General features: G+C 41.3%; 1 protein-coding gene across 1 annotated transcript in view; it reads left to right on the plus strand.

Moving 5' to 3' along the window:
- The window catches only part of LOC130191700 (roundabout homolog 2-like), a 71,535-nt gene that overhangs the window by 55,094 nt on the left and 2,184 nt on the right, over positions 1 to 14,257 (plus strand). The window contains exons 10-20 of the mRNA XM_056411363.1: positions 3,592 to 3,716; positions 3,813 to 3,984; positions 5,045 to 5,221; positions 6,409 to 6,435; positions 6,571 to 6,610; positions 8,093 to 8,220; positions 8,851 to 9,123; positions 9,900 to 10,062; positions 11,020 to 11,277; positions 12,086 to 12,294; positions 14,013 to 14,174. Coding sequence (XP_056267338.1) covers positions 3,592 to 3,716; positions 3,813 to 3,984; positions 5,045 to 5,221; positions 6,409 to 6,435; positions 6,571 to 6,610; positions 8,093 to 8,220; positions 8,851 to 9,123; positions 9,900 to 10,062; positions 11,020 to 11,277; positions 12,086 to 12,294; positions 14,013 to 14,174 — 1,734 coding nt within the window. The remainder of the gene's footprint in view (positions 1 to 3,591; positions 3,717 to 3,812; positions 3,985 to 5,044; positions 5,222 to 6,408; positions 6,436 to 6,570; positions 6,611 to 8,092; positions 8,221 to 8,850; positions 9,124 to 9,899; positions 10,063 to 11,019; positions 11,278 to 12,085; positions 12,295 to 14,012; positions 14,175 to 14,257) is intronic.

The raw sequence follows: 14,257 nt of genomic DNA on the forward strand, positions 1-14,257 counted from the left end.
ACACCACTGCATGCGTTAGTTTGCAAGCCGAAGGTTGGGCGTGAGGATGGAAACATAGTCATTGTATTTAGCCCTTTTTCAGACTGGGTCACCATTAGCATTTAATATAACTAGTGGGGATATAAGCTGACCATGGCAGCTGCCCTTCAACCTACACTGCGTTTAAATCCATATTTCAAGCCTAAATGAGATGAATACTTGATATTATAAAAGTGTGTGTGTATTTCTTCAACATGTCTGACGCACTCCTCTGGACGCTGAGCTTGCCTGGGGGCTTAAGTGGCTACTTGTGCGATACTTGGAAACAAACCAGGCCCTGAGAGTTACCTTTCAAACCTAGTCTTAAATAATATAGTATTTTAGAAAGTGATGCTTGGATTAGATACATTCATCTTATCAATGTTTTCATAACCCACATTCACTCAGTGGCAGGCATACAAGCAGTAGTTAAGTCTCCCAACATTCGTTTATCTGCAAATCTAATGTGAAACCATTTAGTTTTACAGCAGTGGTAAACAAGCCCAGAAAGAAACATTGCATTATCAGCTTTGTCACTAATGGCTGGAATGTAGGATTGTATCTCTTACAGGACTACAGCTAAATTAGGAACAGCAATACACATGGTGTTAGGCTCTCTAATCCCCTGTGGGGGTGGGAGGATAATCAAAGCTTGATATACAGTAGATGTATTGTTTTCCTTAAAAATTCTCTCAACTGCCTGCTGATGTCAGCTGAATGTAATTGAAATGGACAAGTGCAGTCAGGTTGCTTTTAAAAGATGAATAGGGAGTATTGATTTTTATAAATTGTTAAATGCTGCTATTTAGTCCGAATCTCTGAGGCAGCGGTTAGACTCAAGGACTCAAGGACTCAAGGACAGGGACAAGTGAGTGGTCTAAATGGGCTAATTTAATGGCGAAAGTTCAATATACAGTGTTCTGTCACAGTAACTGGGAAGAACCAACACGCACCAACGCAATGCTGATCAACAGCTCCAAAGCAGTTTACACACAGATGTTCGCCACCTCCCACATCATTACCGTACAACATATGTGATTAAGACTCTGTTGCACACATTACGTTAACATAAAATCATTAGTTACAAACATTATTATGCGTGGACGACATGAGTATCATTTGATTAATTGGTATAAGCAATCCGTACTCATCCCTTGCAGCTGTGACTAAAAACTGAAATGTTGGAGATATTGGAATTATGAATTGCTTTAAATAACTCTCTAGTAACTGTGTTCATTAGTCTTAATATGTATGTATTAGTCACATTTTTAAGAGCATACCCTTTGACCTTTTCTGCTGTTCTGGCCATTTCTTGTAGTGTATCCTGATTCATTACTGTTATCAGAGCCATTATTCATCCTCAGGGATTGTTGTTGTACATAGAACTACACTTAATGCTTCCTGTCTTTTCCTAATGTAAATCTTTAACAGACTGAGCAAGATCCATCAGTTTGCGGGAACAGCATCACAGACATGATATTTGGAAAGCACTTGCTTGCTGGTGCATTTTCTCAACAAAATATTTATGGTATGATTGTAGTTTGAACTGTGTGAAACTGAATGCATATCTCTGGAGCAAAAGTCAAACAATTGTGTATCTTTGTACAACGTTTTCAGAAAATCTAATCAAAATGACAAATGATAAACGCCCTAGCTGAATTATTGTAAACTCAAGAACGCTCCCAGACTGGTGGCAGTTTGCGCTCTATTGTGTGTGTGTGTGCGTGTGTGAGTGTGTGTGTGTGTGTGTGTGTTTCTCTCAATAGATTTATGAATGTGAATTGATTTTCGGAAATTTGGCATACAAAGATGATGTATTGCCTAAGAAATTATGAGCCAGAGTGCCACAGAATGACTTGTTTTTTTTCAGGATGTTAGCAAGCAATTCAAATCCTTTGGAAAGGTAGACTTACTTCCACTACAGTTCACCTGCATCCTGCAGTTTGTTTTAAGCAAAGATTATTTGTGGCCATGCCTGATGATATGACAGCATAAATATGTCATATTAGTGTCGGAATTTAATAATTTTTCTGTCAATAAATGAGTCCGTTTTCTTTCTGAATGGTAAAATCCTCACTAGGTTGTGACAGTACATCCGCATGAGTTTGTTTAACAGCAATCGCCTCGGAAAGTCAATACAGTCCAAATGGCTGAATATAGATATCCTCAAACTGGGTTGAGTCAATTTGTTGAATGTAATAGAAATAAAATGCCTCATATATGGCGGATTTAAATCTTTTCTATTGCCAAGCTGTCAAATATTTGTGCCAACATGCCATATCCGTTCAGAGCCTCTCCTTTATGTACAAGTTAAATCATTGAGGAAGTTTTGTTTCATATTTTTCACAAAAAAAAGAATTTACTATATGAGCTTACTGAGTCAGATGTTTAGAGCTCCCCCGATGTCAGAAGACCGGCAGAGACACTCTTTCTTCGACCCCTAACATGGCCTGGCTATTTATCTGATCTACCAAAACAATCGCTGCGTGTTCCTCACTGAGGCAATATGCACATGTTCATTGCATTTTACTCCAACCATTTCCAGAACTAATCCCATCTGGAGAAGTCATGTTGCTCTCTGGCCAGGTGGCAACCAGGACAATCCCGTCATGGCCCACCTGTTTTGGCTTTTGTGCACCACTCAGTGCCTCGCGTACATGAACACACTGCCGATAGCATTATTATTTTCAGTTCCTTAATTGGGTTCCGAGTAGTTATTTCATTCACTCGGTCAGAACATAATGATAGTTTTAATGGGAATCATGAGGATCTGTGTACCCGGAGTGGTTGTGTAGTCCGTTGAGTGAGAGATGATGATTTGTTCAGTTGCATAGGCATGGTGTTTGCCTCCTGCTGCCTGGAGTCTCTTCAAATCAAATTGCCAATCTGTCCATGCAGGTTATCAGACTAGTTTGTTACTTTTGAAAAAAATGAAATGACCCAATAAAGAGAGCGTTTGAATTTGGCACCACGGGGCATAGCACCGCATTTCTGTTGACACGCCATCTCAGAACTCTCATTATTGGACAAAGAGACTGACCATTTTCATTAAGATGAGATACGCAAAATTGAATACAGCTACCTTTAATGCATTTACATGTGGTCATTATGGTTCTAGTCCATTATGATAATAATATTAACTGCTGGGCGCGGACATTTTTCCTTTGCCTGAACCAAATTCCGCTCATATCCGAACTTGCTGGCCTGCTTGGAACGGTTCTTGTATGTGCAAATAGTCAAGCACAATTTACTCCTCGAATACTAGATTATAGTTTCCTTAACTTAGTAGAATTGAAGAATTGTGCATTGTTTAAAAAAAAGCGTTCATTAAGATAGAAAATTAAGATGAAGTGCTCTTGCCATCTGCCTCACTGGCTTCTAAAATACTTTGTTGTATGGCTTGCTGTATATGAGTTGAGGTCGTGGATGAGACGAATCCTCTTTTTTTGATAATTAAAAAAATAAAACAGTCGAGTCTCATATTTTTAAAGAAAATACAAACATTTTGCAAACAAATTTCACTCTTTTATGTATTTCCTTTGTTTCTTTAATCTTCCCGTCTTTACCCATCAGCCCCTGGTGCAGCTCCGCAGCAAGTGACAGTGTTGACAGTCGGCAGCCATAACAGCACGTCCATCAGTGTGTCATGGGACCCTCCTCCATCCGACCAACAGAACGGCATCATCCAGGAGTACAAGGTGGGATCTAACTCTGCACCTGATAACCACATTGAGCATGTTAGTAATGTACTGTACCTTATAATGAATTCTGTCTGGCGTGTCTGTCTGTTTCAGATCTGGTGTCTAGCCAACGAAACCCGCTTTCATGTCAATAAGTCTGTGGATGCAACCATCCGTTCAGTGGTGGTTGGGGGGCTGCAGACTGGAATGCAGTACCATGTGGAGGTGGCTGCAGGCACCAGTGCAGGGGTGGGGGTCAAGAGCAAACCCCAGCTCATCATCTTGGGTAATCCACACACACATATACACACACACAACACACACACACACACACACAGACACACCAAATCTAGGGGCAAATGAAATAACCTCATAATGGGGGACCTCGGTCTCCATCACAGACTGGGGGGTCTGGAAAAAGGATTTATCAATTTATTAGACTTGAAGAAAGAAGATTGCGCGACTGAGAAATCAATTGAGGTTCATTAATAAGCGCGGTGTCTGGTAACACTGTGCCAAGTACTGTTAGCCATATCAATAATACTCTTCAATATTTGTCCAACTGGCACTAACAAAGTCAACAGTGTTTTTGTTGGAGCTTATCAGCCTATCACATCTTATCACATCGCTAAAGGATGCCCAGAGTATATAAGCCCAGAATCAATATCGGAGCCCAGGCCAGATGCTCTTCATCTGTGACTTTTGACTGATATATAATAACACCTTTAACGCACAGAGAAAAGGGAAACACAGGCATGTGGACTGAAGCTTAATGATGGGGGGTAGGGAGTTCCTGCTGGAGACTGTGAATCTAATTTCACAGCACAGTAGCTGCAACAGAAAATCAAACTCTGTCAGAGCTGCTCTGTCAATCTTGTGTCTTGCAGCTCAAGTTGATAAGTGCACTGCTGAATTGATTTACTCTGCCTACATATTGGATGCACTGATGCCGTTTTTGTTGTTGTTGTTGTTCATTTTTTTATTTATCACAGTTGCCCCCCTGCACATTATTTTTTTCTTTTGTTTCCATTTATTCATGGTCTCATCTTTTAGCTTTTCCAGTTGTCTGTCTTTATTATCCGCTGTCTTTATTTTATTTTCAAAGTGCATAATACCTGAACAATGGACACTTTGTTTTTATTCAAAACATCAATTTATTCATGTTGATTGTTGTCTACTTTGAGAACCACAAAATACATGTTTTGGACCACAAATGGAAATGTAATTGATTTTATTTTTATCCTGAATGATTTTCAAAGACGACAACTGTTGACGTAACTATTTGTTCATTTCGATCTTTTCTATGCTTTTGTGTGCTTGTGTTTACTTGTGTGCGGGTCCCCCAGGTGCAGAACTGAGGGACGTAATGACGGGATCGGAGGGCAACAATAGCATCTCAGACGTGGTGAAGCAGCCAGCCTTCATCGCTGGTTTGGGAGGGGCCTGCTGGATTGTTCTCATGGGCTTCAGCGCCTGGTTGTACTGGAGGAGGAAAAAGAGGAAGGGACTTAGCAACTATGCAGGTACAAAAATAAAAATCAATTGACATGGTTCTGCACCTAGACAGAATCTCATAGCACTCTGTCTCTCTCTCTTTCTCTCTCTCTCTCTCTCTCCAACAAAAGCTTCTGACATTACTGATGTGACTCCATTTGAGTTGGCTAAAATGCAGAACAAAGGAAATGTATTCCGTACAGATGGAAATAGGCCCTATTTACTTTAATTCACTGTGCACTGATGTGCATCAACTGTGCTGGGTTCCATCAGCACCGCACTTCAGCAGTCTAATACATTCATGCAAAATAAGTAATTTAACATCCCCTTCCATTCTCAGACCGTGGCTGGTGTTGTTTGCACATTAACACGAGGTGCGTCTAGGTTTACGTATGAAATATTTTTGTATCCCTCTGTGAGTCTAGCATTTGTGCCATTACTGTAATGTGTATTGCAGCTGTCATTGCAGTGACTTGGGGAGAGAGCGCTGTGATTTCCTAATGCAAAAGGGATTTACATTACTTCTCTGATCCCTTCTCTCAAAACAAATTGAGTTTAACACCAAAACATCACATTTCAATTTTAATGAAAATATTCTACGATGTTAAATGTTAAATGTTTTAAATAGGTTTTAAATATATTGATATTAAATACTTAAAACAGAGTACTTATTGTGCTTTTTGCTATTTGTTATGTGTCAAGTTATTTACTATTTCATTTTAAGAGAGAAGAACCAGAAGTTCTAATTTCTATTTTGGAAAAATGTGAATAAAATGATGGTGGTGTAGATGGCCCAGGTCAAAAGGGGTCAAATGTGTCGACTTCATTTGAACTGTTTCCCTCAGGGCAATCAGCGTAATACAGAAAATGATGGAATGCAGTGGTTAATTCAATTTTCAATTCAATTCAGTTTATTTGTATAGCCCAATTTCACAAATTACAAATTTGTCTCGGAGTGCTTTACAATCTGTACACATAGACATCCCTGTCCCAAAACCTCACATCGGATCAGTCGCATTAGCGCATCTAGTTACATCAAAACATGCCCATGCAGACATCCCATCATTGACATGAGATGAGAGGACTCATTGACAAGTGCCACACCTGTTTTTTATGAATGTTTTCCAACACTAGACTATGGCTGCATCTTTTTTTTCATATTCATGCTTATGATTCAACACACTGTATCCACTTTCTTCCTCTTTTTGAATTGCAGTTCAATCCTTCACATTTACGCGTGCAGGTATGTTTTTACATTATGTTATTTATTAAAATATCCAAGTTAAGCTTCCAATATTCAAATTGAAGGTGGTGCTGTACATTTTGAGATTAAATAATTGCTATTATTTTTCTCTGTCTTCCATCTTTTCTCTTCAAGTTACATTCCAAAGAGACAGAGGCCTGATCAGAAATGGAAGGTAAAAAAATCTAAATTAACTTTTAAAACCGTGAAGCCCATCAGCTGGAGCTTTCTCCATTGACATTTCTGTGCGATTAATTTTGGTTTTGCCTCTTGTAAAACCTGTAATGAAAAATTCCTTCCCGATGAACGGAATCTGCATACATGTTCCAAATCCTGCTGCGTACTGATTCCAGTGTATGATTTAACACACTCGATGAAATCATCAATCACTCCTTTGAAGTGAATCCTACCAATTACTGCAGGTGAAGGCTTCATTCTCTGGCTCTCTCTCGGTTCAACCAAGGGTTTTTTGGCAGAGACAAAGGTCGTGGTAGTAGAGGAGAGGTGATGAATGTGCTGTTTGAAATCGAGTGGCGTACGGTACAGTCTGATGGAACAACAAAAGGACTGGACCTTGAGACTCCATTCAGCAGCTGTGAGAATTTCCTGACAGCTTAAAATGCCCGTAGTGAAGTGAAAGAATTTAGGTCCTCGTCTTCTTCATTCTCCCCTGTTCCCTCTTTACGTTTGGTCACACCTAAGCGAGCAGAGGGGCCCAGAGCAAATGGACTAAAAATAAATAATTCCTTGCTGTTTTTGTGTGTGTGTGTATGTGTATGACTGCACTTCAACACATTGTATACTCACAAATGTGTTATTCTGTCGCTGTTTGCCACATGTTCTCTAAGCAAATGTATGTAAATCGATGTATATGCTTGTGTATTCTAAAATGGAAATTATTGACGTCATTGTTTGAACACCTTTGAGCCATCAGCAAGTCAGCTGTGAACAATTCCCTTGGCATTTGGCAAATCAGCATCAGTGGAAAATACAGTGTGTAGCCTCACATTAAGCAAACATATGTGCACAGGATGCACAAGGCATGTGAATGTTTTGCATGTTTGTTTTTTTACAGCCGCTGATACAAGGTGGTTGTAAACTGTCTTTTTTTAATTTATTTTGTTCGTACCTGAACTTTCCTACCTTAAAGTCGAACCCTGTATTCATGACCGTTGTATTTCACGAAGGCAAAATGACACGGTAGCTTTCCTAAACCACCTAATGGGCTTCTGCTGTCTCTGTTGCTATGGAGACCGGTGCACCAGTGTAGCCGATCTGCCAGAGGCTGTCCATGATTCTCAATTTAAAATGTAAATTTCTGTTGTGCTAAAGCTCTAAAGTGGATTTAGTGTGTATTTAGGCCTGGCTTGTTTCTCCGGGGAGAATTAGGGATGGTGGAGTGAAGGGGAGAAAGATGGCTGATTTATAGACTTGCCATTTTATCTCTCTTTGTTGTTTATTGTCGCCTGTGTGCGGGGCTGCTCCACAGGCGAGAATATGCTGAATGAGTTTTCACATAAATTTCTTGTTGATGCAGCAGGAGGAAAATGAGCAATGCTGTTTCGCTGCAGCCAGGATATTTAACGACGTCGACGCTTTTCTGTCTTACCCCTTTTCTCCTCTCTTTGTTTCTCTCTCTACAAACATCCTCTCATAGCCGTCCAGGGCTGTTGAAAGCGGGTGACCAAGGCCTCCCCTGGCTGGCTGACTCCTGGCCCTCCACGAGCCTCCCGGCTAACGGTGGCTTAGGGAGTCCGAAGGGCGGCAGCAACTTTGGCCGAGGAGGTACGAAACATAAACCGGCCCTGCCGGGGTGTTGGGGAATGCAGTTTTAGCAATGCCTGGTCAGACAGTTTTGATGCTCATCCATTGGGAAGCGCAGTGACAGGACATCACACAGAAGCATGCACACACAAACAAACACAAACACGCAAATTAAAACAGCCTTTGAGGGCTCAACATTACTAATTGGAATTGACAAGCCTGATATTTGACTTACAATTTTCGTTAATTCTCATGCTCTGCCATTGTGCCTTTTTCAAGGTTGTACGAGATTGATCGTTCAAGTATAGTTCATGTGTTTATTGTGCATTTATGTGTTTGCATGTTCTCTCAGCTTATTGCAACCCTGGTGAGCTGCAAGACAGTAGAGCTGAAGGTTAACGCTGTTTGAATACCACTCATGTGAACACTATAGCGGGCTCCCACAGCATGTAGCATGCTAATTGTGGTAGTAGATAATCACTTTCATTTATATCAAGTCCATTTGAGACCTGTATTTAACTAATACAGAGTGCCAGAGCAGCAGGGAGCGTTAATGACCTTAAAGATCGTTAACTTCATGTCAACTTATCTCTCCATGATCCCTTATTTCCCCTTCCCTCCTTGCTTCGTCGTCATCCTCTCTTGTCTCAGATGTTTTCCCGTCCGCAGCAATGGAGAAGACGGGCACCATGCTGTCGGATGGTGCCATCTACAGCAGTATTGACTTCATGGGGAAGGCAGGCTACAGCAGCCCAGCGCGAGGCAGTAAACCCACCCCCTATGCCACCAGTCAGATACTCCAGTCCAACAGTTTCCACGAGCTGGCTGTGGACAGGCCAGATCCCCGCTGGAAGGCTTCTCTCCAAGCCCAGCAGGAAATGGCAAACCTGGGCTACTCGTTAACTGACAGACGCCCTGGCAGTGGTATGAGCCCCATTACAGATAAAGCTCAATGATTATACTTTTTTTTATGGTGTGATGTTTGCACTCTTGTGTGTGTTTTGAGAGAGCGATGTTTACAATTCCAGTAAAAGACCCATTTTGCAATAAAGGAGAGGAAATCGTTGTTGTTTTTCTGTGAAATGACTACAAGGGCTTTGAAAACTAAACCGGAGATTGAGCCAAATGAAAAGGAGGGAATTTATTTACATAATAACTGAAAATGGAACCCTAGGATATTGTTCTTAATTAATCTTCTGTCTTCATCATAATTCGTCCCCAGGACCTCATCTAGCCCAGAAATGTCACCCAATCATGACGCATTTCTTTGGGTTAACTTGATTAGTGATGGCGGAAAATCGCTCAGTGTTATTTATGCAGTGTATATACATTTAATAAAGCCGTGGAGGCATTTCTGTCTTTACTTTGGGAGCTTTGCACAACAACAGCCTGTGTGCTCAGCTAAATGTCAGGCATATTGGAGATAGTAGAGCAAGTAAGGAAGCAACATAATGTGGTTTGCCGCAGGTTTTGATGCTTCTTTAAGAAATGTCAACTTTAAAAAAAAAAGTCCAAATGCATTGTCAGTACGCACAAAGAGAAATAATGAACACTGGGCAGAAGACAGGTTTTAAAAAGTTAGCAGAGAAGTACGTGTTAGTGTGTGTGAATTCAGTGTAGAATGATATTTGTGTGTACAAGAATTCATTTGCATTGATTAGGGAAGACTAAACTTCCTTTTCTCTTTACCTTCCCCCTAGGTGCAAAGAGTGGGAAGAAAAAGAAGGTGAAGAGTGGAACGAAGGCCTCTAAATCAAATGGGTCGTGCTGGGCTAACATGCCCCTGCCTCCACCACCCATGCATCCACTCCCTGGCACTGAGGTTGACCTTGACCGTTACCCTCAGGAAAACCATGGAGGAGGGTAAGATACATTCATATCTCATCAGTCTCTGCCTCGGAACAGATGCACACGTTGACAGAAGAAACTCATGCAAACACAGGGGTCACAATATCCTGCACCAGTGTTTGTGTGTTTACTTTTAGAAAGCTTGGAGAAGAGCTTCACATGGTTCACACAATAGACCTAGAGCTGCCTATTTTGCTGATGTCTAAAAAAAATAGTATTGAGCTGTTATACACATTAAAAACACGAAGAAAATGGATTGTTAACTTTTTGATTTAAACTAGAGTAAGATTAATTTTGGAATGCCATTTGAGGGAAAACGTGCCACCTCTTCAATCTTGTGTGGATGTCCAGTCGGTGTTGATGGTGAGTAGTCGATTGAAGCCATAAATTCCTCATTGCTTGCTCTATTGACCGAGAAAGTTGAGACACGGCGCTGTCATTAGTCCCGACAGTGGTGGGAAGACTGTTGGATGCAAGAAAGAGCTGAAAGGCGATTTCCACTTTGATTTCTCGCCTCCGCCTCCGGGGCGTGCTTTAGATGCTGCTCAAGAACATAACTTCCTTGTTGCATTGCAAACTATCTAATTTTCCAACAACAAAAATATAAGTGCAGAGGATGTTATTGTCGGGGAACATTTGAGTGTGTTTTTGCTGACTCCGATATTCAGCTGTAATATACAAGTGAAACAATTGAGCTGGCAGACCTCCAGGCATTAGAAGCTCACTTGCAAAGCATCGTGCTCCATGAAGTCACTGCTGGAACATTCAGCTTCAATATCGCACGCAGTGAGGAAATTATTGCTTCGATCGACTACATTTACCATCAACACTAATTGGACATCAGCATTAAATGTGGAACATTTCCCCGATTGAAATCCTTCGATATTTACGATCCTCTTCAACTATTTGCAATCGACTGTTCAGCAAAGTCATTGTGATGATTAATATACACAACATTTGTCCATATGCCAGATATGACAGCAACAGTTGGGCCCCACCAATGTCTGTCCAGACGTACTGCCACCAGAATTTGGTTGATGAGACAGAGGAGGAGAGAGGTCCCACTCCTCCCCTGAGAGGAAGATCCTCCTCTCCAGCAGCAACTTCCTTCAGCCAGCCCTCATCTTCCTCTCTCAGCTCTGCCCACCACGATGAAATGCAATCCATTTTGCAGGCCCACTTGGATGAGCTGACCCGAGCTTACCAATACGAAGTCGCCAAGCAGACATGGTAAAGATTTATAAAAAGCTGCAGTAACCTACATGTTGAGAACACCTTCCTTCAATAATTTGATGTATTTATTTGGTTATAAAAAATAAGAAAACCTGTGTGACTGTGAGCTCATTTCAAAGCTTTATACTGTGCCCGTGCATTACAATTTTATTCAAATATGTTTGCTTTGCACACAAGAAGCGATACCTGTAATTTTATTCATTTCATTCTGTTGATAGTTTAGGACTTTGCATATCAATGGCCAATGTTTGAGCGCCTTATAATACTGGTATTTACTTGTGTCAGCCAAAACCTGCGGACCATGTTTCTTGCGAGCGATAAAAACATCTCTCAATTGGTCACACCTTCGATGGAGCATTGGGGAACTTGACAAGGTGGAGGCGACACGTGTTGGAGGGTAATGACTAGATTTAGTCTTACATGCGGTTCTGACATCAGTAAATAGAGTTGGTAATTATGCATGCATCCCGTCTATGGCGGGATGTGAGACTTTGTGGAGGACAGCTGTGGGGGAGATAACCGGCATGTTGCTGACAGCCCTGCCCAACCAGATATCCTTTATCCAGCCCAATTACAACTCCATTGTGTTAGCACAACACACACAAGCGCTGAGAAAGTAATCAGTGAAATCACTGCAGGCATTCATAGTCTCTGCACATTGCATTTGTACCTTTCTGAATATGCACTGATTCGACAAGATTCCACAAACTTGTTTTGCTGTATTTATGTTCATTATCAGACTTCCATTGCTTCTGAAATATGTATTTTGTCCACTAATATACAGTATTTCCCCACAATTGATTAGGCAGATGAAGGGCAGTCCCAGCGTTTCCACTACCCCCATCCCTCCTGTGGACTTCATGTCCAGTACACTGGGCTCTGATCTGGGAGCGACTCTGCTTTCTGAGGAAGATGAGGACTTGGAGGAGGAGGAAAGATACGCCATGGTTTCAAAGAATTTGTGTAGCTTTGAATACACTCCCGGTCACACCGTAGACAGCCTTGAGGGCTCAGGTATGTTTTTACATATATTGAAACAAGTTTGAATTAGTAAACCACCAGTGAATTGACAGTAAAAAAATATTTTTTTAATACATTTTAAAATAAAATACGATTTATTTTTCATTAATAGCTGGTATTTCATTGATTGTTATGAAAGGTGGACCACATATAGAAGCATGGCTATCTACCCAAATGTCAATCTGTCAAGGAGCCATGGTCAAATAGTGCAAACAAACTGCTTTGTCCCTATATGAAGCCTGCAGCCGCAGCCCCTTGGCACCTAGAAATGTCATCAATATCAGACATTGTTTACTAAACACGGTTTAAATCCCACAGCAGTGCAGGAAGACGAGTCTTCATAATGTAGCATGGCATAGTGTGTGTGCGTGTGTGGAGGTCAGGGTTGTGGATTGACGTGTGTCTGCCCAACAATGTTGACTTTTTAAAAATTGTTCATCCATGACGACAAGCTTTCCCCAACAAAGCTTTTTACTTTACACGCACAGGTTTCACAGAATTGTCCAAAAATCAATGCTTTTGTCTGCCAATAGAGTTTGGACCGCCAAGGTAGTAGTGTGCAGTCTGTTGTCTAGCTCACCTATCACCTCCAGGCACACTGCATAATCACAGTCCATGAAGTACAGTAGCCCATTCATCCAAGCCCCAACACACACTTGTCTAGTGGTTTTCTTTGAGAACATTTCATAATAGATCAGGAACATGTTTACGTAGCCAACAGGGATAGAGATTGAAACTCAGAGGTCATGTAGAAATTATAGTTGGTGTGAAGTAACTAAGTAGACTAGTGCAGTGTCCGTTTGGCTTGGCCTCTGCTGTTGCAGCTTTCTCCGGAACCGTTAATCCAAACAACTTCACACTGAACACTGCACTAGTTTGGGTCTTCTGCAATACACCCATTATGTGTGGAGTAGATCACAAGAATGGCTGTCAAGAAACATACATGGATTAAAAAATTCCTTTCATTTTAGTTAGATATCCTAGTATTAATATCCTTTTTTTTCCTGCAATTATTCTTCGTCAAAGAGATATTCAGACAGTCTGTGAATAGTAACTTGACGCCGTTCTTGCATAGACATCAAAACCATCAACGCCATCACATAGAATGTTTCAAAAACCTTCAGAAGTGCTCTATTGAAAAGCCAGATGTCTAACATTTACGATTTGATGCATTTATAAATAGGGTTCTGTTTGAAAGCCTTTCTTTAAAGTGAAACTTGAAGTCTTCTCCCACAGGGACGTAACTGTGGGATCGCCGTGTATTTATTTATTTATTTGTATGCGTGTTATTCGCATAAGTAAAAAAGAATTAAATCCAATCGCATGAAATTTGGTGGGATGATTGGTTATTATCCGGGGACCATTTGATTAGATTTTGGGATCGATCGGGTCAAAGGTCATGGTCAAGGTCATGAAAAGGTCAACATCTTCTTTTTACCATAGCGGTCAATTTATATCCAATTGGCATGCAAATAATGCCAAAATGTTCATAATTCAATGCCCAATCTTGTGATATGCGAAGGTATGCGCTCTACCCAGTGCCCATTCTAGTTCCTTTATGTAATTGTATTTTTATTGTATTTTTATTTTGACACAGACTGATTACTTTTGAACATCCCCATCAGCCTTTGATCCACTGCTTGTTCACCAAATACTTTTTCAGGCACTCTGAGCCACATATGCATCCTCATTAATGAACTCCCTCTCTGCAGGTAAAGGCTCCCAGCAGTGTCGCCGAGACAGCTCTGGCTCACCAGACCATGGCGTCCAGGGCACGCATAGCCTTGGCCACCAGAGGGCCCCACTGACAGGCCTCAAACCACAGACGGGCAAGGTCGGGACTCTGCCCAGGCGAAGGGACACCAACACCGAGGGTAAGTCTTTTGCACTCTCTGCCGCTGGTTGCCAGAGAATCCTCTACGATAGTATATTCAACAAGGAGCGCCTCTATCATGAT

The sequence above is a fragment of the Pseudoliparis swirei genome, chromosome 3, assembly GCF_029220125.1.
Source record: "Pseudoliparis swirei isolate HS2019 ecotype Mariana Trench chromosome 3, NWPU_hadal_v1, whole genome shotgun sequence".
In the NCBI taxonomy this organism is placed as follows: Eukaryota; Metazoa; Chordata; class Actinopteri; order Perciformes; family Liparidae; genus Pseudoliparis; species Pseudoliparis swirei.